We start from the raw sequence: 27,590 nt of genomic DNA on the forward strand, positions 1-27,590 counted from the left end.
AGAGGGTCAATAATACAATCCCAATAAGGTGATCATCCCTTTCTTATTCCTTAGTTCCACCCAAATAACTTTCCTGGATGTATTTCCAGGAATATCCTCCCTCAGCACAGCTGTAATGCTATCCCTTATCAAAAAGGTCACTCCCCCTCCTCTCTTGCCTCCCTTTCTATCCTTCCTGTAGCATTTGTATCCTGGAACATTCAGCTGCCAGTCCTGCCCATCCCTGAGCCATGTTTCTGTAATTGCTATGATATCCCAGTCCCATGTTCCTAACCATGCCCTGAGTTCACCTGCCTTCCCTGTTAGGCCCCTTGCATTGAAATAAATGCAGTTTAATTTATTAGTCCTACCTTGTCCCTGCCTGCCCTGACTGTTTGACTCGCTTCTGTTCTCAACTGTATCAGTCTCTTTCCTGACTATCTCCCTGGCTCCCCCATCCCCCACCTTACTAGTTTAAATCCTCCAGAGCAGTTCTAGCTAATCTCCCTGCCAGTATATTAGTCCCCTTTCAATTTAGGTGCAATCCGTCCTTCTTGTACAGGTCACTTCTACCCCAAAAGAGATTCCAATGATCCAAAAGTGTGAATCCTTCTCCCACACACCAGCTCCTCAGCCATGCATTCATCTGCTCTATCCTCCTATTCCTGCCCTCACCAGCTCGTAACACTGGGAGTAATCCAGATATTACTACCCTTGAGGACCTCCCTTTTAAATTTCTGCCGAACTCCCTGTAATCTCCCTTCGGAGTCTGAACCTTTTCCCTTCCAATGCCGTTGGTTCCGATGTGGACAATGACCTCTTGCTGGCCCCTCTCCCCGTGAGAACATCCTGCACCCTCTCTGAGACATCCTTGATCCTGGCACCAGGGAAACAACACACCATTCTGCTTTTTCACTGCTGGCCACAGAAATGTCTCTGTACCTCGGACTACAGAATCCTCTAACACATTTTGATCTTTGGAACGCCGACATACCCCTCGTTGCATTAGAGCCAGTCTCAGTACCAGAATCCAACACTCTCTACATTTTCCAAAACAGCATAGCTGTTTGAGATGGGGACAGCCACATCAGTGCAATATTTGAGAGCTAATTACCAGTTGACAAACATAACTTTTTGAAGCATGAACTGACAGGAGATGACTTTGTTTCTTTAAGACTATTAGAAATAACAACAAGGGGAGGCCGTTCAGCCCCTTTGAGCTTGCTCCACCATTCTATGGAATTGCGGCTGATCCGACATTCCTGATTCACTTTTCTGCCTGTTGCCCATGACCCTCGATTCTGCTCCTGTACAAGAAGCTGAAACATCCAGAAGGACTCTGCCCTCCAGCTCTCTGGGGCAAGGAGTTCCAAGGAGAAGAAATTCCTCCTTAGCTCAGTCTTAACTTGGTGCTCCTTTTATTCTGAGACTATGCTCTCTGGTCCTAGACTCTTCCCTGAGGGGAAACATTTCTCTCAGCATTGACCTTGTGAATCTGATGTGTTTCAGTGAGATCACCTCTCATTCTTCTAAACTCCAATGAGTGGAGTCCCGATCTGTTGAATCTTTGCTCATCAGACGGTTCCTCCATCCCAGAAACCATCCAAGTGAACCTTCTCTGAACTGCCTCCAACAAAATGATACCCTTCCTTAAATAACGGGACCATAAACTGCTCACAGTGCTCCAGATGTGGTCTCCCCAGCACCTTATTCAGTTGCAGTAAGACTTCCCTACTCTTATACTCCAACCCCCTTGAAATAAGGGCCAACATTCCTTTCCCCTTCCTGATTCCCTGTGAGCTAGCTTTGTGTTTCATACACAAGCTCCCCCTAAATTGCTTTGTGTTGCGACTTTTTTTGCAATTTTCTCTATTTAAATAAAGTTCTGTTCTTTTGTTCTCCCTTCGAAAATCAGCAGCTCCACATTTTCCCACACTTACTCCATTTGCCCATTAACTTAACCTATTAATACCTCTGTGTAAATGTTTTTTTTCCCGATATAACTTTGTCCATCTATATTTCTGTTATTGTCAAATTGAAATCCCGTGTTTTTGGTTGGGTATGCACTGTTATATCATCAGCAAGTTTACTTTCCAGGAGAATAGAGGCGATTTCCTGCGCTGCGCTGACATTGAAATTCTCTCATTGAGCACAGCCACTGACAGTGCTTGGCCTGTTGTTGATGCTGGGAATTGTCAGGACAACTGCTAACAAAGCATCTGGTGTAGGCAGTCAATAACTGGGAGCTCGATTACAACCTCACAGTCAGTTAACAATAATGGTATTAGTCAGGGACAATAAAAATCACCACTCTGCTATTCCCTCAGCATTGGTAATGGTATAACTGCATCAGTTGCAGAACCTTTGAACAGTTCCAGAAAAGGGGCTGTTATTTTGCCTTTTAAATTGCTCATCAGACCTAAATCTCTCCTTTTTTATTTGGAAAGAGGTCAGCTCATTGTTTGCCATTGTGTGCATCTGGATAACTTCCACCCATTCCCCCCGAAGAGAATGGGTGGAAGTTATGTGGGTGGGTGTGGGTGTATGTGTGTGGGTGGGTGTGGGTGTATGCATGTGCAGGGGAGGTAAGTGTTGTTTAGGTTGATGGAAGGATGGGGGTGGGGGGTGTGTGTGTGTGTGTGTGTGTGTGTGTGTGTGTGTGTGTGTGTGTGTGTGTGTGTGTGTGTGTGTTGTCTGAGCTGGGATAATTGAACTAGATGGACCATTAGTTTCACACTAATGTAACTCTATTTCCACTCGTCTGTACATGTGTATTTCCTGGTAACACAGGACGACTTCAGAATATTAAAGTATTTACAACTAAACCTGTCCTGCACTCCTCATTTCTCTTTATAAAAGATTACTATGTCAGTGAGCCACGTTTTAGAAATATCCTACTTTACATTCACTAAGTACAAAAACACATTGTGCTGTGTCAGCTCTACATCATCTCTACTGTTTCCTTATTGACTCCGATGTTGGACAGCACAGCAGAAGGCCAGTCAGCCTGCTGTTCATGTTGGCCCACAAGGATCTGATGACGCTAATCCCGTTTTGCAGCCCTTGGCCCATTACTTTGGAAGCTGTGACATCACGAGCGAATGTCTAAATCTACTGACTCAACCGCCCTTTCAGGCAGCGAGTCTCCCACCGCCCGCACCCTGAGTTGAAAAAGAAACTTCTCCATTTGGCCTTTTACCTCTATCTTTAAATCTGTGTCCCAGGTTCCTGACCCCTATTCTAAGGGACAGGCCTATCTCTGCCTGCCATAATCTTATACAGATCTATCAGGTTCCCTCTCTACTTTTTCCATTCTAGCTTTTCCAATTTCTCCTCCTAGCTCCTTCAGCCCAAGGCAACATCCTGGTAACTCTTCTCTGCATCCTCTCCAGTGACATCACTTTGTCCCTATTGTGTGGAGACCGATATTACACACGGTACTCCAGCTGTGGCCAAACCAGCGATTTACATCGTTCCAGGAAAGCCTTGTATATCGCTGCCTTGGCTAATAAAGGCAAGTATCCCATATACCTTCTCAACTGCTTTATCTCCATGCCCTGCTAATGTCCCGGATCTGTGGCTATGAACACTAAGGTCCCTTTGACCATCAGCACTCTCCAGGGCTCATATCATTCAGAGTGTAATCCCTTCACTTGTTAGCCTTCCCAAGGACATGACCTCCCAGTTTTCCAGGTTGAATTCCATTGTCCAGTGTTCTGTCCAGCTGACTAGGCCATTGGGATCCTCCTGTAGTTTACAAATCATCATCCTCATTATTTCCTCCTTGATCAATTTTCATTACAATTGCAAACTTCTTGATCTCACAGTCTATGTTCAAATCCTAAATCTAAATCTAAATCTAAATAGTTAATGTACATTAGAAGCAGCAAGAGCCCCAACACTGAGCCCTGTGGAACCTCACTGGAAAAAGGCCTCCAATCACAGAAACCTTTTCCTCACATCATCCTCGGTTTCCTCCCTCTCAGCCTAGTTTGGAATCAGTGTGCCACTTTGCCTTGGTTCCCATGGACTCATTCTTTCTTGATCTGTCTGCCATGAAGAACCTTATCAAAAGCCTTTCGAAAGTCAATGTCGATGTTTCCAACATGTTCCTCTCATCCGCGTTCCTCAGAAAATTCGATCAAATATGTCTCTCACTATTCTTGATGGATCCATATTTCACACTCATAGATATATCCTGTTCCTCAGATTATTTCTAATTAGACTGAAATTAGACTGATTAGCCTGAAATTTCCTGGTCTATCCCCTCCTGATGATTTTAAACATGTGACATTGTTAGCAGTCCTGCATTCTTCTAGCGCCTGACTGTAAGGTGGCTTGGTCATCTCTACAAAGAGGGTGCCAGTTTTCTTTCTCTATTCTGATGAAGCACAAATCCAATATGTGACTGAATATTTTGGCACAGTTTCTTTAAAACCAGTAATTTCTAGATCACAGTTTCTGTTGGTGAAGATTTTCATTGGCACTCGAAAGGATTTCTACAGAGAATCTGACGAAAAGGGAACTTCACAGAATCCGAGTTGTTTCAGAGCAAAAGGGGGCCATTGAGCCCCTCATGCCTGCCTCAGTGTGGTGTGTGTGTGTGTGTGTGTGTGTGTGTCTGTCTGTCTGTCTGTCTGTCTTGCCCTAACTACTCGTTCATGTTGGTATGACAGTTGGGCACTGGATTGACGTTGTGCCTAAAACAGTTTGATTAGAACTAACTGGTATTTTCAGAAAATGCAGTTGAACAAGAATCTAATTGTACTTGTCAAAAAATCCTCACCTAGAATGTGTTGTGTATTGAAGCAATCTGCTTTTTTAGAGTTTTGTTTTATATTGTACTGTTATGCATTTTAGTCTGTTTTGTTTTATAATTCTGTTATTGTGTGTTTGACATAACTTGGCTTGTGTTTTTCTTGTCACTGTCTTTGTTTTGGTTGTGTATGGATTTGCAGACTATAAGAGAGGTTTCGGTGGCAAATATGGTGTTGAGACAGAAAACCAGGACAAATCTGCCGTCGGCTTCGATTACAAGGAAAAGCTGGCCAAGCACGAGTCTCAACAAGGCAGAGTCTGATGCCAGGCCTCGCTCTGGCTTCATAAAAATGCACTAAATTGAGAGCACATACCCCTTCAGTGGCATTTTCTTTCCAGTTCTACAATGGATATTAGAAGCAACTTTCTCCCCAAAATTTATTCAATTAATTCCGAGAAACAGTGGGGCTCATATGGAAAGTTCCGGAAGTGCTGACAGAGTTCTGGTGCCTTTTCCCCCACATGCTCCCCCTTCTAGGTCTGTCCGGTTTAAACCGGCCATGTGGTTCACGGGAGCCACCCATTTTCCTCCTCCAAACCACTTGATTTTCCCCAATAGTTCCTGATTCCCTCAACCCTGCAGCAAATTCCTCCCAAAATTTCCTAGTTGACCCTGTTGAATCTGCTGTTTTATAATATCTTGCATCAATGTTCAGACTACTGTGCCATGGAGAAATCTGATTGACATCTGTTTCTATCGTGTATCCATAACACACGTGGAAATGTGACAGTTTCAAATCTTGTTTTAGTGAAAGGTAAATGTTTATTTCAACGCGACACACTGACATTCTGTCCACAAACTCGATACCATGATTTAAATCCCCAATTCAGAAGTTATGCCAAAGAACATTGAGTAGAATCTTCCTCATAATCTGATTTCTAAACTATTAGCTGGAAGTCAAGCTGCTAATAAATAAACTTCCCACTTGGCTAATACAAATGTCCAGACTTTAAGCTACAATGCTGCCATCTACTTGACAATGTTTAAGATTGCCCAGGTATGTCCTGTATACAAAAAGCAGGACAAATCCAACCTGACTAACTCCTGCCCCATCAGTCTCCCCTCAATCATCAGTAAGGTGATGAAAAGTGTCAGTGACAGAGCTACCAAGCAGCACCTGCTCAGCTATAATCTGCTCAGTGACGCCCAGTTTGGGTTCCCCCAGGGTCACTCCGCTCCTGACCTCATTATAGCCCTTGGGTCAAACATGACTCTTAAAAGCCTGTCCACCATCTACACGGCACAAGTCAGGAGTGTGATGGAATACTCCCCACTTGTCTGGATGAGTGCAGCTCCAACAACACTCAAGAAGCTTGACACCATCCAGGGATAAAGCAGCCACTTGATTGGCACCAGATCCACAAGCATCCTCTCCCTCCCCCACCGACGCTCAGTAACAGCAGTGTGTACCGTCTACAAGATGCACTGCAGAGATTCATGGAAGATCCTCAGACAGCACCTTCCAAACTTACAACCACTTCCATCGAGAAGGACAAGGGCAGCAGATACATGAGAACACCACCCCCTGCAAGTTCCCTCCGAGCCCCTCACCATCCTGATTTTGAAATATATCGCCGTTCCTTCAGTGTTGCTGTGCCAGAATCCTGGAAATCCCTCCCTAAGGGCATTGTGGGTAACCCCAAAGATTCAAGAAGGTAGCTCACCACCATCGCCACCTCGGGGGGGGGGCAACTAGGAACGGGTAATAAATCCTGATCCGGCCAGCAACACCCATGTCCCACAAATGGATAAAAATAAAAGCACCTTGTGTTGGGAGGTAAGCTGAGTGTGTGAAGAGCTGGTGATGTCAGTGCTGTAGCAACATCACTGTATGATGGAAGGGGTGGTGTCAGAGATCGGACGCACCATGACCATGGTAACATCAACCCACAGGAGTATAGGAAGTAATCTCTTTCAAACTGAAGATCTTGAGGGGTTTGGGAAAGGGTGGTTCCTTTTCTGGGAGAGACTGAAACAGTGCTTCAAAATGAGATGAGAATTTCCTTTCTCTCGGAGTGTCATTCGGATGTGAAATTCTCTCCCCAGAGGGTACTGCTGTTTAGATTCAATTGGTTAAGATTCCCTACGGTGTGGAACCAGGCCCTATGGGGGTTAGAGGCTCCATGAGTGATGTCTGAAAGACAATGGGGGTGGGGGGGGGGGGGGGGGGGGGGAGAGGGGATGTGAGCAGAGAATAAACAGAAAGTGGGTTTGAAATTCTAATCAAATCAGATATGATCTCATTGAATGATGGGATTGGCTTGAAAGGACTGAATTCCCTGATCCCTGATCCCTGATCCCTGAACCTGATCAGCTCAGCTTTATTTGGTGGAGAAGAGATTTCTCAGTCTGGGGATGGATAGAAATGATATAACCTTGATCATCCAATTAATTTCTGACCCCAAGAGGGGGATAAGTAATTTTCTGGCTAAATGCCTCCAAAGGTCTGTGCTACAAACTGGTGCATTTATTTGTCATTGTCCTGTTGAACCTGTAGACTTTATTTCTGCTTGTATGTTTATGTTGATCAAGCCAATCAGCACCTGTTCCCCTGATAGACTGGCCCTCAGCATGGCTGTAGTAATCAGGTCATTCATTCCAACATCTCATTTACTTTCCTCTGATAAACTGATCAATTTCAAAAGGCACAAAGCCACAAAGCTCGATCAATAATGCACATCATTATAAATCTCCTCTTTGGATCTGACCTTACTGAGCCTATTCCAATCTTGGCTGTATGTTTTGCATTCTGTTTGGCTGCCTCATTGAATGATGCATGGTCACTCCCTTTATTTCTGAATACCTCTTGTGTGGCTGCACCTTATTCTCTCATCTCTTTATTTCAGATTATTCTAAGGGATTTGGTGGCAAATATGGAGTTCAAAAAGATCGGATGGATAAGGTGAGTGACTGCAATGAACTGTCTTCTATGTCAATGTAGCGCGCACAGCCACTCCATCACTCAGTCACAATGCAACTATCCAACAAGACAACACTGATTCATTCAGTTATAACATCCTGATAACTCCTACAACATGGTGCTAACATTAAAACCATGTGATTTCCTGGGAAAGGGAAGAATCTGGAATCTCCCTGTTGTATCAGAGTCTGAATGGGTTAATGATAAATTCCTTAAGCATCACACATTACGATGATGCCCACAAACTGGGGCAAGGTAAAGCTTGGGATCTCCAAGGAGGTAAGTCTGATCATCTGGGACTTGCTTATTCTCTGTGACAATGTCTACCACATCAGTGTAACTTGTACCTAGTTGCTGTCTTGCAATAAACACCATCTTGTTTTGTCTTGTTTGATCACTAAGTGACTGTCTTCAATCACATTTGACCTTGTCAAGCCCAACCAGGGAAGGGAATGATGGCAGCAAATCCACCAAGAGCTCATCCGATATCAGCAAATGGTGGTGATTCGTTTTATAACTGATCAATCTGAGACAGGTACAGCTGAGAACAGAAGTGAGTCAAACAGTCAGGGCAGGCAGGGACAAGGTAAAGAATAAGGTAGGACTAATAAATTAAACTGCATTTATTTCAATGCAAGGGGTCTAACAGGGAAGGCAGATGAACTCAGGGCATGGTTAGGAACATGGGACTGGGATATCATAGCAATTACAGAAACATGGCTCAGGGATGGGCAGGACTGGCAGCTTAATGTTCCAGGACACAAATGCTACAGGAAGGATAGAAAGGGAGGCAAGAGAGGAGGGGGAGTGGCATTTTTCAGAAGGGATAGCATTACAGCTGTGCTGAGGGAGGATATTCCTGGAAGTTATTTGGGTGGAACTGAGAAATAAGAAAGGGATGATCACCTTATTGGGATTGTATTATAGATCTCCCAATCGTCAGAGGGACATTGAGAAACAAATTTGTAATGACATCTCCGTTATCTGTAAGAATAATGGGGAGGTAATGGTAGGGATTTTAATTGTCCAAACATAGAGTGTGACTGCCATAGTGTTAAGGGTTTAGATCGAGAGGAATTTGTTAAGTGTGTACAAGACAATTTTCTGATTCAGTATGTGGATGTACCTACGGGAGAAGGTGCAAACTTTAACCTACTGTTGGGAAATAAGGCAGGGCAGGTGACTGAGGTGTCAGTGGGGGAGCACTTTGGGAGCAGCGACCATAATTCTATTCGTTTTAAAATAGTGTTGGAAAAGGATAGACCAGATCTAAAAGTTACAGTTCCAAATTGGAGAAAGGCCAATTTTGACGGTATTAGGCAAGAACTTTCAAAAGCTGATTGGAGGCAGATGTTCGCAGGTAAAGGGACGGCTGGAAAATGGGAAGCCTTCAGAAATGAGATAACAAGAATCCAGAGAAAGTATATTCCTGTCAGGGTGAAAGGAAAGGCTGGTAGGTATAGGGAATGCTGGATGACTAAAGAAATTGAAGGTTTGGTTAAGAAAAAGAAGGAAGCATATGTCAGGAATAGACAGGGTAGATCGAGTGAATCCTTAGAAGAGTATAAAGGAAGTAGGAGTACACTTAAGAGGGAAATCAGGAGGGCAGAAAGGGGACATGAGATAGCTTTGGCAAATAGAATTAAGGAGAATCCAAAGGGTTTTTACAAATACATTTAAGGACAAAGGGTAACTAGAGAGAGAATAGGGCCCCTCAAAGATCAGCAAGGTGGCCTTTGTGTGGAGCTGCAGGAGATCAGTAATTACTGTGGAAAAGGATATGGAAGATATAGACTGTAGGGAAATAGATGGTGGCATCTTGAAAAATGTCCAGATTACAGAGGAGGAAGTGCTAGATGTCTTGAAATGCATAAAAGTGGATAAATCCCCAGGACCTGATCAGGTGTACCCTAGAACTCTGTGGGAAGCTAGAGAAGTGATTGCTGGGCCTCTTGCTGAGATTTTTATATCATTGACAGTCACAGGTGAGGTGCCGGAAGACTGGAGACTGGCTAACATGGTGCCACTGTTTAAGAAGGGTGGTAAGGACAAACCAGGGAACTATAGACCAGTGAGCCTGACCTCGGTGGTAGGCAAGTTGATGGAGGGAATCCTGAGGGCAAGGATGTATGTGTATTTGGAAAGGCAAGGATTGATTAGGGATAGTCAGCATGGCTTTGTGGGTGGGAAATCATGTCTCACAAACTTTGTTACTTCTTCAAAAAACTCAACCAAGAGGATTGATGAGTGCAGAGCGGTAGATGTGATCTAAATGGACTACACTAAGGCATTTGGCAAGGTTCCCCACAGGAGACTGATTAGCAAGGTTAGATCTCATGGAATACAGGGAGAAGTAGCCATTTGGATACAGAACTGGCTCAAAGGTAGAAGACAGAGGGTGGTGCTGGAGGGTTGTTTTTCAGACTGGAGGCCTGTGACCAGTGGAGTGCCACAAGGATCGCTGCTGGGTCCACTACTTTTTATCATTTATATAAATGATTTGGATGTGAGCATAAGGGTATAGTTAGTAAGTTTGCAGATGACACCAAAATTGAAGATGTAGTGAACAGCAAAAAGGGTTACCTTGGGGTTACAACAGGATCTTGATCAGATGGGCTAATGGGCTGAGAAGTGGCAGATGGAGTTTAATTCAGATAAATGCGAGGTGCTGCATTTTGGGAAAGCAAATCTTAACAGGGCTTATACACTTAATGGTAAGGTCCTAGGAAGTGTTGCTGAACAAAGAGATCTTGGAGTGCAGGTTCATAGCTCCTTGAAAGTGGAGTTGCAGGTAGATAGGATAGTGAAGAAGGCGTTTGGTATGCTTTTCTTTATTGGTCAGAGTATTGAGTACAGGAGTTGGGAGGTCATGTTGCGGCTGTACAGGACATTGGTTAGGCCACTATTGGAATATTGCGTGCAATCCTGGTCTCCTTCCTATTGGGAGGATGTTGTGAAACTTGAAAGGGTTCAGAAAAGATTTCCAAGGATATTGCCAGGATTGGATGATTTGAGCTACAGGGAGAGGCTGAACAGGCTGGGGCTGTTTTCCCTGGAGCATCGGAGGCTGAGGGGTGACCTTATAGAGGTTTACAAAATTATGAGGGGCATGGATAGGATGAATAGGCAAAGTCTTTTCCCTGGGGTGGGGGAGTCCAGAACTAGAGGGCATAGGTTCAGGGTGAGAGGGGAAGGATATAAAAGAGAGCTAAGGGGCAACATTTTCACACAAAGGGTGGTACGTGTATGGAATGAGCTGCCAGAGGATGTGGTGGAGGCTGGTACAATTGCAACATTTAAAAGGCATCTGGATGGGTATATGGTTAGGAAGGATTTGGAGGGACATGGGCCGGGGGCTGGCAGGTGGGACTAGATTGGGTTGGGATATCTGGTTGGTGTGGACGAGTTGGACCATAGGGTCTGTTCCGTGCTGTATATCTCTACGACTGTCTGACTCTAAGCTCTGTCCATTTGGTCCATCTTCCCCATCCTATCACTATGAACGGCTTACCCAGTGTCACTCCCCTGCCTTCTCCCTGTAATGCTGCACATTCTTCCTTTTCAAATAAGCATCTTGCTTCTTTCTCAAAGCCTGCACCCCATCCTCTGGTATTATAGTGCAGACCCCAACCATTTCTCACATGAAAAAGGTCTTCTTCATGTCTCTGTTGCTTCTTTAACTGATTATTTAAACATGTGCCTCCTGATCCCCAACTGTTCCACCAATGCAGTGATTTCTCAGTATCTGCTCTGCCCAGACCTCTCTGATTTTGAACACCTCAATCAAATCTCCCCTTCAGTCTGGAGAACAGCCCCAGCTGCTTCCTCCTGTTGATGTAACTGAAGTTCCTCACTCAAAGGTTCCTGCACTGTCTCCAACACCTTCACCTCATGCTCCTGATGCCCACTCCAGCTGAAGGTGAACCAGTGTCTGATACAAGTTCAACTCGACTTCCCTGCTCCTGTACTCGGCTCCTGTCACTGAATCCTGTCTACGTTATTAATGGCTCTCTCCAGCTGCCCTGTCTGCTAGTATTCTGATATTGTGGCTGTTTGTGATATCTTGCAGTTGAACCTGTGAATGACGAGTGAGTTTGGATAAAAAGAAATGTAAATTTTAATCCAAAATTCTTTAACATGATAGTGAAGATGTCTGGAATTGATTGATGCAGATAGCATCATTGGAAGAGGCTGAAACAGAAATTGTTGGAAAAATGCCAGGTTCTGAAGAAAGTATCAGTGGACCCAAAATATTAATTCTGCTTTCTCTCCCACAGATACTGCTGAGCTTTTCCAGCAATTTCTGTTTTTGTTTCTGATTTCCACACCTGAAGTTCTTTGTTTTTTTTTCATTGGAAAAGATTATTTGGTTCTTCGAGTCAGTACTGACTTTAAATTGGAGCTGTTTCCCCTGTGCCCCTTTCCAATTGCTTGTTTTATCCTTTACAGGATCTCTCAATGTTGTGACTGTTGTGCGCGTGGTCATGAATGTCCTGTCCTTTTAATATTGCTCAGTTTATCCCTCAGCAACTGAATCACCGTCGTTGAATATAATCTTCTTGTTTTAATAACCCCCAATTTCAGTTTGTTGCACTATGGGTTTTTAAAGCTGGGATTGACTGAGAGACTCTAGGCTGTACCTGATTGTAAAGGCTGCTGCATCCTTTTTGTAATTGGACATTACAAACCTGGCCAAATGTCAGCTGTCCCCAAGCAAAGTCCTGTTGATTATTGGAAGTGAAGTTGCTTAGCAACATTTGATATTCTGGTTTAATATTTATCCAATAAAACTGCGTTTGTCTCCTATTTTCCCACTTCCTCTCTTCCTCTCCATTCAATAATCAGATCTCGAAAACTTCTGTATCACCTAACTCCTTTCTGCTTTAAAATTGAGCCATTTGCCCCGAACTCTCAGACCAACAGAGGAGGTTGTTGGGCCTATTGCATGTATACTGGCCCTATGGAGTGGTCAGCCTCACCACTACCACCCTGCTCTGTCCCTGTAACCTTACACATTAATTTCCTTTCAGGGCCCTCCCCTCTCCGTATGAACCCCTTGTTCCTGCTCAGGAAGCCATGTCCCGGTTTACTGCCACTGGCCGTATTGGAAAAAAAAACAAAGTTCTTGACCACGTTCTCCTTGTTTAAACCTTAAATATGTGTTCCTGCCCCCACAAATCCTTGGACCATCAGCTGGTGGGAACAGTTTTCTGTCATCTATCCTATCCAAACCTGTCCTCCATTCTGATACAAGCCTCTGTAACCAGAGCTCCTACCTTAGCCAGTCCCACCCGCAGCCAGATCCCTGGAAGCATTCCTCTCCGTCTCTCCCTGTTGTCATATTTTGCATATAAAATAACAGCAGTGCTTCATTTATATTAAAAGCTCTATATTAATGTTAATTGTAATCCTCCATGGATTTACATCACATAATGATTAGTAAAACTGAGACATTAACAGTTCCTCACTTTGAGTTGAAAGTTATCAGTGTTAAGTTTAATATTTATATCACTGTTCAGTTAAGTTTGCTTTGACTCCCAACTTTAATTTTATTTGCTTTGCTTTTCCCTCTGCCCCTTCACTGTTGAGACTTTGAGACTGTGACCAGAGTTCGGGAAAATGCTGACTGAACACACTTGGGCACTCTTCAATGTTTATTTTGGGAGAGGGGAACAGCTCAACAAAGATGGAACCCCTGTCCCCTGCTTCTCAACGAATCTTAGTCTTCTAACGGAGGCTTTCATGTTGTGTTCTTGGTCACCTGCTCCACTTTTTACCAGGAAAATAGAATCATACAGTACAGAGAGGCCTTTCGGCCCATTAAGTCTGCATCACCAAAAACCACTCAATCTACACAAGCCCCACTTTTCCACACTTAGCCCATAGCCTTGAATTTTATGACATTTCAAGTGTTCAGACAAAGTACTGAAGTTGTGAAGTTTTCCCCTTCAACTCCCTTCCCAGGCAGTGCATTCCACACTCTGGATCAGTGGTGCTGGAAGAGCATCCAGCGAGCAGCGAAATCGACGTTTCGGGCAAAAGCCCTTCATCAGGAATAAAGGCAGAGAGCCTGAAGCGTGGAGAGATAAGCTAGAGGAGGGTGGGGGTGGGGAGAGAGTAGCATAGAGTACAATGCATGAGTGGGGATGGGGATGAAGGTGATAGGTCAGGGAGGAGAGAGTGGAGTGGATAGGTGGAAAAGGAGCTAGGCAGGTAGGACACGTCCGGACAAGTCATGGGGACAGTGCTGAGCTGGAAGTTTGGAACTAGGGTGAGGTGGGGGAAGGGGAAATGAGGAAACTGTTGAAGTCCACATTGATGCCCTGGGGTTGAAGTGTTCCGAGGCGGAAGATGAGGCGTTCTTCCTCCAGGCATCTGGTGAAGGAGCAGCGGTGAAGGAGGCCCAGGACCTCCATGTCCTCGGCAGAGTGGGAGGGGGAGTTGAAATGTTGGGCCACGGGGCGGTGTGGTTGATTGGTGCGGGTGCCCCAGAGATGTTCCCTAAAGCGCTCTGCTAGGAGGCGTCCAGTCTCCCCAATGTAGAGGAGACCGCATCGGGAGCAACGGATACAATAAATGATATTAGTGGATGTGCAGGTAAAACTTTGATGGATGTGGAAGGCTCCTTTAGGACCTTGGATGAAGGTGAGGGAGGAGGTGTGGGTGCAGGTTTTACAGTTCCTGCGGTGGCAGGGGAAGGTGCCAGGATGGGAGGGTGGGTTGCAGGAGGGGGTGGACCTGACCAGGTAGTCACGGAGGGAACGTCTTTGCGGAAGGCGGAAAGGGGTGAGCCGCACCCCATCCACACTCTGGGTGAAAACATTTTCCCTCAAATCCACTGAGAGTCTTTCACTTTGAAGTGATGTCCCCTTGTTATTGACCTTTGGCTGAGGGAAACAGTTGCTTCCTATTCCCCCGCCCACCCACCCCCTGTCCATTCCCCTGATAATCCTATACATCTCAATCATGTTCCCCTTTTAACCTTCTCTGCTCCACAGAAAACAACCTGAGCTTATGCAGCCTCCCATCTTTGCTGGAATGCTCCATCTCAGGCAACGTCCTGGTGAATCTCCTCTGCACCCCCTGCACTCCTATAGTGAGGTGACCAGAACTGCACACAGTACTCCAGCTGTGGCCTCACCAAAGTCCTGTACTGCTCCAACATCACCTCCCTACTCTTAGAATCGATGCCATGACTGATAACGATAATTGCCCTATCTGCCACTTTAACTATCCTGTTAAACTGCCATGCTACCTTCAGGGATCTGTGGGCAGACATCCCTAGATACTGCAGAGCTTACTCATGCCCTGTAGTTATTAATTACCCCCTTGTCATGTTCCTGCTTCCAAAGTACATCACCTCACATTTATCAGGGTTGAATTCCATCTGCCACTGATCTGCCCAATTGACCAATCCCTTTGTATCTTTCTGTAACCAAGTACCTCCTTCCTCATTGTCAAACATCTGGCCAATCTTGTACTTTTTACCTTCTTTATCACTTTCCCATATGGGACCTTGCGAAAGGTTTTGCTGAAATTCATATAAACTGCATCAACTACATTATCTTCATCAAAACACCTGATCGTCACCTCAATTCAATCGAATTTGACCTCCCTCTGCCAACACCACGCTGACTATCCCTGATCGAACCTTGCCTTTCCAAGTGGAGATTAATTCTCTCCTTCAGAATTGTCTCCAGTTATTTCCCTGTGACTGATGTCAGACTTATTGGTCTGTAATGCTGTGGTTAATGTTATTTCTCAGTAAAACAGGGTCTTGTTTGATACAATGGATCTGCTAGTGTTTGTAGAATATGTGCATTTTTTTGAGTCTGTTATAATTGAAGGTTTCTAATCAATAGCCTGAAAGAATTTGTGTTGACAAAGCTTTAAATTAGTTCACATATAACTGGAGAAAAAAATACCATTGTGAAGGTAGCAGCAGTAAACAAGGGCAGGGGTGGAGTTAGAGAGAAGCTGTTCTAATGTTGAACTACCTGATTACAGAGTGCTGCCTCCTTCGATGATGTCGAGCAGCTGTCTCCAGCCTATCAGAAAACGAAGCCGGTCGAAGCTGGTACGTATACATGTCACTCAGAGACCCCTGTCCAGAGCGATGCCTTTGGTTTAACGTGGTGCTGATATCATGGCTGGATCCTTGTGGCCTGATCTCCTGATCACTCCCAGCCCGTACCCAATTAGCTTCCCTGATCGTGGAGGCATTTCACTTTGTGGCTTGTAAAGACAAATCAAAGTTAAAGTTTTGGATCCAGTGACTCTTCCTCAGAACTGTTCTGAGGATCACCGGACCCGAAACATTAACTCTGATTTCTCTGCACAGATACTGCCAGACCTGCTGAGCTTTTCCAGCAACTTCTGTTCTTTCTGATTTACAGCATCTGCAATTCTTTGGTTTTCACTCTGTAGTTTGTCTTTCTCACATTTATGTAAATCGTTGGAAATCGCTGCTCTGTTGGCAGGCTCCTCGAGGTGTTTTTGGGAATCAGTGAGGATATCAATGAAACTTCACGATTGGCTGCATTCTCAAGCAGTTCTGAAGAAAACTTATGTCAGATTTGAAACATTATCTGTGTCTTCCTGTACAGAGGCTGCCAGACCTGCTAAGCTTCTCCAGCACTCTGTGTTCTTCTTCTTGGATTTACAGCATCCACAGTATTTTATCTTACTATAATTTTACTGTAATTTAGTCCATTCTGTCTGCTTTGCAGCCAATGCAAGTGCAAGTAGCATCCGTTCCAAGTTTGAGAACATTGCCAAAGTGAAGGAGGACGAGGATAGGAAGAAGGCAGAGGAGGAGAGAGCTCGGCGTCGGGCTACTGAGAAACAAGAACAGGAGGAAGCCAAGAGGAAGTTGGAGGTTGGTGACAAACCTTTGTACTTTGGCACTCTTGATGCTGATGCAGAACTGGCACCTGGTCAATCAGTCTGGGGTTTGAGCATTTTCTAGTCTAGAAATGGAGCAAACGAGAGCTGCTCGAATGTCTGGCTGGTTTCTGCTGGATGTAAACTTACGCTGAACCAAGCGGCTTTACCGTCCCAGAGGAATCGCTCTTTGTTTGACTGTAATCACCTTCCCTGGTGGGGGTGAAATCTCCGAGTACAGTGTTGAGTTTGAGGAGTGGCCCCTAATGAATGACCACAGGGTTATGTTGCTGGTTTTCAGTGTCTCTCAGTCTGGATCCAGGTTTTGGTTGCATTGTGACTGCCCATCCATCTATGTTTGACCCAATAGTACAAACTGTGGCTTCCAGCCAATACTGAAAGCAGAGGCTTGTATTTATACGGTACTTTTCCCAAACTCAGGATGTTCCAAACTGCTATGCAATAAACAAAACCTTTCTGAGGTGTAGTCACAGCTGCAGTATGGAAACCATTGCAGCCAATTTGTACACAGCCAGATCCCCCCAACCTGCAGTGAGCCAGTGACTAACTCACCTGCCACGGGCAACGTGCCAATAGAAGGTTTGGAATAGGAAACACAATAATTATTGACTAGTTGATCACTCCCGCATTGAATGCAATCCAAATTATGCCAAGAATCAAGTTAGTAATTTCAAAGAATTCAGTTCGTAGTTGTGATATTTATTTGGTTTTCTTGCTCTGTGACAAGCTGAGAATGTTCTAAAAGAAAGATTTGAAATTCAATGGCACTTTCAAATATCCCAAAGCATTTGACAGCCAGCAGATACTTTGGAAGTGTTTGCTCTGTTGTAAGGCAGGAAGCACAGCTGCATATTTGTACACAAGCAGAAATGTGACAAGTAAACAAAGAGCTGCGGGTGCTGGAAATCTGAAACACACCCAGAAATTGCTGGAAAAACCCAGCAGGTCTTACAGAATCTGTGCAGAGAGAAACCGAGTTAACATTTCAACCCCAGTGAAACTTTGTCAGGAATGATTCAATTCTGTCCAGAGAGTTGTAACCAGACTGAAATCGTTAATCGCTGAAAATGTGTTGCTGGTTAAAGCACAGCAGGTTAGGCAGCATCCAAGGCACAGGAAATTCGACGTTTCGGGCATAAGCCCTTCACCTGAAATCGTTAATTCTCTGTCTCTATCTCCACAGAACCTGACAGAGCTGTAATGTGATAGTGATGTGGGTGATCAATGTTTAGATGAAGTTATGGTGGTGTGTTCGATCTAACCCACTTTCTGATGAGCAGTTCCAGTGAAGTGATGAGGAATAAGAGGCAGACAGTTGATGTTGGGTGGGTGTGAGGTTGTAGTGTTTTAATGGGTTAAAATGCTGCTACAAGCTTTGGGCTTTATCAGAAATCTGTAAGAATTTCTCAGTGAGACTTCAGATACTGGGGTCTGCTGTTTGATTCATTCATGGTATGAGTGACATGTTACCTTTGGATGACCGATCTGCTGATGGTGCTGTCAATCTGGGGGTTCAGGACATTAACCCAGGGCCCAGTGAGGATGAGTGATTTGGTTCCATGGTTTTCATGAAGAATGTGAAGAAATGAGAAAGTTGTCAAAGCATTATTCCTTAGATATGTAAAAAGGTTCAAACACAGTTATGGTTATGGATTATAGGATTTTGAATTAAATTGTTCAATAAAGATTTTTCCCACTTATAGGAGACTGTAGGTCAGGGAAATATGGCCTTAACAGAGCACTAGGCTAATTAGGAAGAGAAGAAATATTTCCTATCCTGAAGGTATTACATATGTGAGTTGTTCCAAAGTGAAATGCTAGATAAATTGATAATCTTGGGTTCAGATTGAATAGCATGGGATCAATGGCTCACAGTATCTCTCTAATACTCCTGTCAGTCTCTATGATGGATTGTCATTGAACCATGATGAAGAGTGAGAGAGAGCCATTGCTGCTGGATAGAGCTGAGCTTCTGGTCAGTCAAGGTCTCTCCAGTGACAGGAGAGAGTCTGAATGACCAACTGCTGTTTCCGTTTTCTGATTGACTGATTGTTCATTGTATTGTTCATAGGATATTACTCTGTGAGTGTTAACTGTAAGTATTTAGACCTGGAAAGGTGCCACATAAATGTCCATGCTTTAGCACCATCATGTTAAGCCGATTAACATTGCTATCTTTCAACTAAATGTTTCTAAAGATATTGTTCCATTCACATTTAGCTACTTATTCTAAGTTATTTATTTAAATGGAAAGACTGTGGGGAGCTCATTTATGATTTGGAAGTATGAGCTTAAAGCTGCTCTTTGTTAGATTAAACAATTAAACGTTTCAGGATAAGATGATGCAATGATTACAAATATGGTGATTGTTTTTAAATGAATTATGGTAAGTAACTGATTTAATTTCCTCATTATCTGGTTGGCATGGATGAGTTGGACTGAAGGGTCTGTTTCCGTGCTGTACATCTCTGATATATTCCGAGGTTGTGGTCCCTACTATGGTAATGAGGTCTGTCTACAACACAACAAGGAACCCAATAAACTTGAAACACCTTGAGAAGCCCAGGTGCTGTGGAGGTGGCTATAAAAATGTGGATCTGCCGGTGTAGGACATGGTGAAAAGTCACATGATCCCAGATTATAGTCTAACCAAGTTCGACAAAGGGGCAGCGCTCTGAGAGCTTCTGATTTCAAACCAACCTGTTGGACTATAACCTGGCGTCATGTGACTTCTCATCTTGGCTATAAAAATGCAAGTTTGCATGGACTTGTCACCAGGTCCCCCATGTAGAGTTGGAGCTGGAATCTGGTAAATGCCAAACTGAGATTTTAGTATCGGAATATTTAATAATTCATCTCAGCAAAGATTTTGTAAATGCATCTTGATTGTAGCTGAACTCAATTCAAACCCTTTATGAATAAGTGTAAAAGGAATTCTTGTATTCAAGTAACAACAAAGAGAAACATTTATTAGAAATCTTTACTGTTTCAAAAGAAATGATGAAATTGGGGGGGACAACCATGAGAATTATTGGATGATTCCCTTAATTTTTGATTCCGTTTATTTCTACTGATAAGTGAACTGTGAAAATATTATTTCTGAACAATAAGTGTATTAACATGAAATATTTTTTCTTTTTGTAAAGCAGGAGCAAGAATTCACAAAGAACCAGCCCCCTGCATCCCGGGAGCCCCCTGCATCCCGGGAGCCCCCTGCTTCCCGGGAGCCCCCTGCTTCTCGGGAGCCCCCTGCTTCTCGGGAGCCCCCTGTATCCCAGGAACCTGTTTCCGCTCCCGCTCCCGCTCCAGCTCCAGCTCCAGCTCCAGCTCCAGCTCCAGCTCCAGCTCCAGCTCCAGCTCCCGCTCCAGCTCCTGTGAAGGAGCAGCGATCACCTAGTCCAGTTTATGAGGTGAATAGTGTTTTTAATATTCAATCGCTATCTCTCTTAATTGTTTATCTGGAAATTCATTTCAGGGACGTTGTTTATTCATTAAAAAAGTTAGATAAAAGAAAGAAAGAATGTAGATTAGATTAGATTCCCTACAGTGCAGAAACCGGCCCTTCGACCCAACAAGTCCACACCAACCCTCTGAAGAGTAACCTACCCAGACCCATTTCCCTCTGACTAATGCACCTAACACCATGGGCAGTTGAGCATGGCCAATTCACCTGACCTGCACGTCCTTTGGACTGTGGGAGGAAACTCACGCAGACACTGGGAGAATGTGTGTACTCCAAATAGACAGTTGCCCAAGGCTGGAATCAAACCTGGCCCCCTGGCGCTGAGAGGCAACAATGCTAACCACTGAACCATCCTGCTGCTCCCATGCAAAAAAAATCTCAAGCAAGGGGCAACACATATTGGATCTGAAAAGGGAGAGAATGAACATGCTACACATCCTGGGGAACAGGGGAACAATAAAGAACTCGGCAGCTAGTTTATTACTGTGCAACCCTATGGGAAAACATAACAGCAGCTAATGCTATTTGAACCTCCCTGAAGTCCGATTTTATTAAAATCTGATTTTCTTTTTCCCTCTCTGTGGAACAATACTAGACCAAAGGTTGCACAGCTTGTTAGTAGCTCACAACTGAGGAATTGAGACAATTTGAGACATCGTTTTGCCCCTGATATCTCTTGAGGTATCACATGTGAGTATACCCTCCAACTGTGTGGAGGTAGTGGTCCAGTCCAAGAATGAAGACCCAAGAGAATAGGGTACTCAGTATTGATCCACCCATCCTCGGAAGGTTTGCTAACGTGACCACTAGCCTTTAACCGATTTCCTCTTGTGAAACAATCGTTTCTTAAAACAATTGTTTTCCAAAACTTTTGTAACCAATGCACAAAAATGAATAAAGGTGAAATACTGCAGATATTTGGAATCTGGAACAAACATGGAATTCTGGAGAAACTCAGCAGGTCTGGCAACAGAGGGAAAGCAAAGTTAACATTTCGAGTCTGGTATGACTCTTCCAAATTGAAATGTGTTGGAAAATAGATTTTTAAAAATACTTTTGACAGAGGCAGAGGAGCAGCAAGAGGGCAAATGGTGCATAAACCCAACACAAAAGGTAAAGAGGTGATCGAGTCATAGAGAAGCAAACATAAAAGGGAGATGAAGGATGGTGACTGTAGGACAGTTAGGGAAAGTTAATGATCCATTCCCACTTTGGATAATTGTGTACAACCATTCAGTCAGTAGGAAGGAATCAATATGGAATGCAAGTTGTAACAGGTTTGAAATATTCCCAATTTAATAGGAGCCCCCTGCCCAGGAAGAGCCTGTCTATGAGGTTGAACCTGCCTACAGCAGTGAGCAGCCACAATACCAAGAGACAACATATGAACAAGAAGCAGTTTATCAGATGCCGGATGAGAGTCAAGCTTACCAAAGAGGTAATGGCAAATACACAGTTTTAACCTTTGCTTCCCAAGGTCCTGAAATAGAAAGTACAGTGTTAAATTATTTACATTTTCTTGCATTTAATATTAGAATGTTTTCTGCTTTATAAGGGAGGAAAATCCTATTATAAAGGAGGATCTTTTTAAAAAGATTTGAACATTTTTGTTTGAATTGTTTCCCATTCCAGCTTGTGTGGTCTTTTCCAGATGAACCCACTTATGCTGAATATGGGAATGAGTATGGGATCACAGCCGTGGCGTTGTATGACTACCAGGCTGGTGAGTGTGTGGCTGCAGCTCTCTGTCCTCCCTAATGTGGCCCGTTTACAGACAGGAGCACTGGGGAAGGTTTGCTAGAGCAGTATCAGAGCTCTGAGGGATAGTTGAGAGCAATCAGGATGGACTGAACAGATTCAGACACTTTCCTCAAGAAAACAGAAAGTTGGATAGTGAATAAATGGAGATATTTAGGATGGTGAAAGGAAAGGAGTGTGAGGGTGAAGAAGGATGTTAGCTCCTGCTAAAGTAGAAACAGTGCAGGTTGAGCTTAGAAACACCAAGGGGTTTCTATTAGAAAACAATAGTCTGGGCTTATATTGGCCCCTAGCATATTGGGAAGGCATTAAAAAGAGAATTCAATATGCAAATAATAACAGTACAGCTGTAATACTGAGTAACTTCAGTCTGCATATAGATTGGACAAATCAAATCAGTAACAGCAGTGTGGAGAAGGAATTCTTGAAGTGCATAAAGACTAGTTTTATGAATCAATATATTGAGGAACCAAATGGAGAGAGGTTACCTTGACTGGGGAGTTTGTAATGGGAAAGGAATAATTGGCAGTCTAGTTGTGCGTGGGCTCTTGGGGAAGTGTGACACAATAGGATAGAATTCTTCATTAGAGTGGAGAGTGGTGTAATTGTTTCAGAGACTGGTATGGGGTGTGAGTTTACTCAGATTATTGGGGATTGTTATTTAAAGTGGTAGGCAATGGCAAACATTTAAAGAATGCACAAACCAACTGCGAAACGTTCATTCCAGTTTGGCATAAAACTAAAAGATGGCGCATGGTCAAACTATGGCTAACAAGGGAAGTTACGGACAGTATTAAATTCTCAAACATAAAACAATAGAGTTGAGGATTGAGAAGAATTTAGAATCCAGCAAACGCAGACAAGAAGACTGATGAAGAGGGACAATGCACTGTGTGACTAAACTTGCGGGTGACATAGAATCTGCCAATAGGTATAAATATGCAAAGAGAAAAGAAATCAATAACGATGAATGTGGGTTCCCAACAGTCAGAAGAAACAGGGGACAAAGAGAGAGCAGACCAATTCAATACATAAAAACAAAATAAAGAGCTGTAGATGCTGGAAATCTGGCAAAAACAAATTTCTGGAGAAACTCAGCAGGTCTGGCAGTATCTGTGGAGAGAAAGCAGAGTTAGTATTTTGGGTCCTCTCTGAAGAGGGCCACTGGACTGGAAACATTAACTGTGATTTCTCTCCATAGATGCTGCCAGACCTGCTGAGTTTCTCCAGCAGTTTCTGTTTTTCCTTCAATTAAATATTTACTTCTGGTTCTGTCTTCACAAAAATCACAAATAACATCCCAAAGTAACATCACAAGTACCATTCCAGGTAACATCCCAAATATATCGGATAACACAGGACCGAATGGGAAGGAGGAATTAAAAAAAAAATTATTAGTGACGACAAAATGTTGGGCAAACCAATGGAATTAAAGGCATATCTATCGCCAGGGCCTGATCAGCTTTGTCCCAGACTACTTAAGGAAGTGGCCCCAGAAATAGCAGGTGCAGCAGTGGTCATCTTCCACACTTGTATAGACTCTGGAATTGTTCCTGTGGTTTGGTGGGGGGAGGGAGTAGCAAATGTCACCCCACTCATTAAAAGGGAGGCAGAAAAAAATAGGAAATTATTGACGAGTTAGTTTGATATCGATAGTGGGGAAATTGCTAGAGTGAGCAGGGCGGCACGGTGGCTCAGTGGTTAGCACTGCTGCCTCACAGCGCCAGAGACCTGCGTTCAATTCCCGCCTCAGGCGACTGACTGTGTGGAGTTTGCACATTCTCCCCGTGTCTGCGTGGGTTTCCTCCGGGTGCTCCGGTTTCCTCCCACAGTCCAAAGATGTGCGGGTCAGGTGAATTGGCCATGCTCAATTGCCCGTAGTGTTAGGTAAAGGGGTAAATGTAGGGGTATGGGTGGGTGCGCTTCGGCGGGTCAGCATGGACTTGTTGGGCCGAAGGGCCTGTTTCCACACTGTAAGTAATCTAATCTAATCCATTTGAAACAATTTACCAGCAAAGCACTTGGACAGAATCAGCTTGCCCTTACAAAGGGGGAAAGTTGTAATTCCATACAGATCTGCTGGAATGTCTTGAGGATCTCATTAATAGACTGGAAAAGACGGAGCATGTAGTTTACTTGGATTTTCAGAGTGCTTTTGATAAGGATCCACATAAAAAACTGCCAAATAAAAATTAAAGTACATGGAATGGGGATGGTGTACTGAACTGGTTGGCAGATGGAAAACAACAGAAATTAAATTGTTCAGAGTGACAGGGAGTGACTAGTGGACCCCAGTTAGTCACAATATACGTTAGATGAGGGAAGTAAATGTAATTTCTCCAAATGTTCAGATAAAGTAAGGCTTGGGAGGGAGGGGAATCTCAGGAGGATGCAGAGATCCTTTAGGAGAAAGTGAGGACTGCAGATGCTGGAGATCAGAGCAGGAGAATCGACGTTTCGGGCGTGAGCCCTTCTTCAGGAATGAGGAAGAAGGGCTTATGCCCGAAACGTCGAATTTCCTGTTCCTTGGATGCTGCCTGACCTGCTGCGCTTTTCCAGCAACACATTTTCAGCTGCAGAGATCCTTTAGTGGTGATTTGGATAGGCTAAGAAAATGGGCAAACGCGTAGCAGTCAATGTGGATAAATGTGTAGTAGTAAAACTAGGATTAAATGGTGATAGATTGGCAAAGGGTGAGATGTAAGGAGACCTGTGTGTCTTCATACACCAGTTGCTGAAGTTAAGCGTGCAGGCAGTGAGGAAGGGAAATGGTACATTGGCCTTCACAGCGAGAGGCTTTGAGTACAGGAGCAGGGAGGTCTTGCTGCAATTATACAGGGCCTGGAGTTTTGGCCTATTTAGCTAAGGAAGGATGTTCTGGTGATGGAGGGAATGTGGTAAAGGTTTCCCACTGGGATTCCCAGGGTGCCTGGATTGATGTTTGGACCTTGGTTAGGACTAGAAGAAGAATGAGGCAGGGGGTCTCATACCAACCTTTAACATTCAAACAGGAAGGATGTTCCCGATGATCAGGAAGTCTGGAACCAGGGTCGCAGTCTCAGGATGAAGATAAGCCTCTAGAGCTGAGATCAGGAGAAAGACCGGGAGGAACCTCTTTCCTTGGATAGTGGGGAGCCTGCAGAATTCTCAACCACAGGAAACACTGAATGTTGTCAGGAAGGAGTTAGATCTTGTTCTTAGAATTAAAGGGCTCAATAGGTATGGGGGGGAAGTGAGGCCAGGGACTGAGTTGAATGATCAGCAATGATTATATTGAATGTTACAACAGGCTCAATGGGCCGAATGGTGTGTTCCTGCTGCGAGCTCCTGTCTAAGATTTGTAGGTTTGGTGCGATAGATGAAGAGTTGATGTTTCCAGGTGTGGGAAAATCCAAAATTAAGGACATAAATATGAGAGAGTCACTTAAAACTAAAATAAATTCTGAAGAATGCCATTACAGGAATGGTGATCCATTTCCAGGATAGTGACCAGCTCAGAGGGCGAGGTAATTACCTGAAGGCAAGTGGAGGTTTCTGGAAGGAGGCAGTGCCCTGCCTGCGTGCTGGACATTATGTAACTCACAATGTGGCCTTTGTGTAATGTTCCAGATGGCGATGATGAAATTTCATTTGATCCTGATGACATCATCACCAACATTGAGATGATTGATGAAGGGTGGTGGCGTGGCGAGTGCCGGGGTCGATACGGTCTATTTCCAGCTAACTACGTCGAACTGAAACAGTGAAGAGCTCATACTGACTTACATCGATGACGTAATGCACAATTCCAGTGTAAATGAGCATGAATTGTGTTCAGTAATGGGAATAAAGTTTTCTTTTTCTCTTGTGTTGCAATTAGACATTGCATAATATCCAATCTTCAAAAGCACTGGGGGAAGGAGCTTCAAGTTGATCTTTGACATGCCTTTGAGAAAGGGTGTGTTGGCATGCTGTCCTTTATAAAGTTAAATGCACTTTCTAATTGACCAGAAACCCTAGCAGTGTGAACCAATGTGCTAGTTGTGTGGGAGCACTGATGAATTCTCCAGGTGCTCCCTACAAAGTAAGACCAATCACTTCTTGGTGACCAAGTTAAAGTTTTAAATAAGGTGGCAATGGTTGTATATCACAGCCCAGTTTAATCCTTTCATCTTAGCCATGTGGTTTGTTTAAAATACCCCCTGGTTTAATAGCCCCTTACTAATGGTAAATTAATTCATTCATTATTTTTGGTATATTCTCCCTTATCTTGATAGAATTTCAAGCAGAATATTGAGACTATTTGCTGATTCACAAATGGGTTTGGGTTTTTATTAAAAAAAGTTGCCTTTTTCAGTACTTTGTTTATCAAGAATTAAACTGGTTTTATTGCACAACACTTGTTCCAGATCTGCTGTTTTGCTAATTTTGTGAGCTGTCTTAATTTTGAACAAATGATTTCTGAACTCACTTGATGCCTGTTAGGTTCCAAAGAGAGAATCCTTTTTGCTTTATAAACCAGAGTTTGATTTAACTGATCCATTGTGCTCTTGTGCATCATTTAACACGCAAACAAATACGTTTTTGTCCAATAATTTAGGTTCCATGTATAACTGGGCTGATGTTATGATGCTAGAAACAGGTGTTTGTAAGTGATGATGCTGTCAGGGTCAGGTATGACACCAAGATTGTCAACAGTCTGGTCTCTGAGGCGATGAAAGATGGATGGAGTTTTGGCAGGAACCACAATCTTCACAGTTAGCGGTCTCCCAAATTCAAATCTTCACAAAGCAACTTCTGCCCTTCACACAAAGCTTTTGTGATGGAGAATGAACTGGGTACAGAGAACAACAATCTTAATAGTATGTGGAAGGAAAATTTCTCTGTTACAAAATATTCAGTACAGACACATTTGATTATTGTTCTGAGAGATCATCAACTTGCTTCAAAACCAGTTACACACCAGCTGGCTCTCCATTGCTGGCATTGAGTGACATAACTCTGGCCATCGTGGTGTTAACAACAAGGGCTTATTGTCCCTGAGAAATTGACCAGTGACTGATTTTACTCTCCAATTCAATGCTTACTTGGACTGTTCTAAAATTAGGAAATCCATTTCACTCAGGTCCTGACCAGTGTTAGTGTTGGGCAATGTTTAATTCACAGGGGGGCACGGTGGCTCAGTGATTAGCCCTGCTGCCTCACAGCACCCAGATCTAGGTTTGATTCCAGCCTCGGCCGACTGTGTGAAGTTTGCACATTCTCCCCGTGTCTGCGTGGGTTTCCTCCGGGTGCTCCAGTTTCCTCCCACAATCCCAAAGATGCGCAGGTTAGAGTGGATTGGCCATGCTAAATTGCCCATCATGTTCAGGGATGTGTAGATTAAGGGCATTAGTCAGGGACAAACATAGGATAATGGGGTAGGGGAAATAGTCTGGGTGGGTTACTCTCCGGAGGTCAGTGTGGACTTGTTGTACCAAAGGGCCTGTTTCCACACTGTAGGGATTCTATGATTTTGTGATACCTGCACTTATATAGAAAAGGAAACACAGACAAACTAGTGTTATGACTGTTATATTCATGTCAATGTTTTGTTCTAATCACCAATGCAGTTATTAGTTCCCCTTTTGTCTGGTTTCCCAGAATAAACACAATTTTTAGCAGGTTTCTATAATGAACTCAGGACCACTGCCCACTTCAACCACCAGTTTCTCTCCAAGTGCTTGATGTTGCCAAGTCAGTCAGGGTACTTGTAGATTGGAAAGCAG

At 43.8% G+C, this 27,590-nt stretch overlaps 1 protein-coding gene across 4 annotated transcripts in view; it reads left to right on the forward strand.

The window, feature by feature from the left end:
* LOC132824519 (src substrate cortactin-like) overlaps positions 1-26,237 on the forward strand; it is an 83,519-nt gene extending 57,282 nt beyond the window's left edge. Inside the window, exons 10-17 of one of the 4 annotated variants that reach the window (XM_060839140.1) lie at positions 4,938-5,048; positions 7,645-7,700; positions 15,726-15,795; positions 16,448-16,596; positions 19,772-20,032; positions 21,388-21,523; positions 21,737-21,808; positions 25,453-26,237. In XM_060839140.1, coding sequence (XP_060695123.1) covers positions 4,938-5,048; positions 7,645-7,700; positions 15,726-15,795; positions 16,448-16,596; positions 19,772-20,032; positions 21,388-21,523; positions 21,737-21,808; positions 25,453-25,589 — 992 coding nt within the window. In that variant the 3' untranslated portion in view covers positions 25,590-26,237. Of the gene's footprint in view, positions 1-4,937; positions 5,049-7,644; positions 7,701-15,725; positions 15,796-16,447; positions 16,597-19,768; positions 20,033-21,387; positions 21,524-21,736; positions 21,809-25,452 lie in introns of all 4 variants that reach the window. The other 3 variants (XM_060839139.1, XM_060839143.1, XM_060839141.1) reach the window with 3 other exon arrangements.
* The last annotated feature ends 1,353 nt before the right edge of the window (positions 26,238-27,590 follow it).

The sequence above is a fragment of the Hemiscyllium ocellatum genome, chromosome 18 (genome assembly GCF_020745735.1).
Source record: "Hemiscyllium ocellatum isolate sHemOce1 chromosome 18, sHemOce1.pat.X.cur, whole genome shotgun sequence".
NCBI lineage: Eukaryota > Metazoa > Chordata > Chondrichthyes > Orectolobiformes > Hemiscylliidae > Hemiscyllium > Hemiscyllium ocellatum.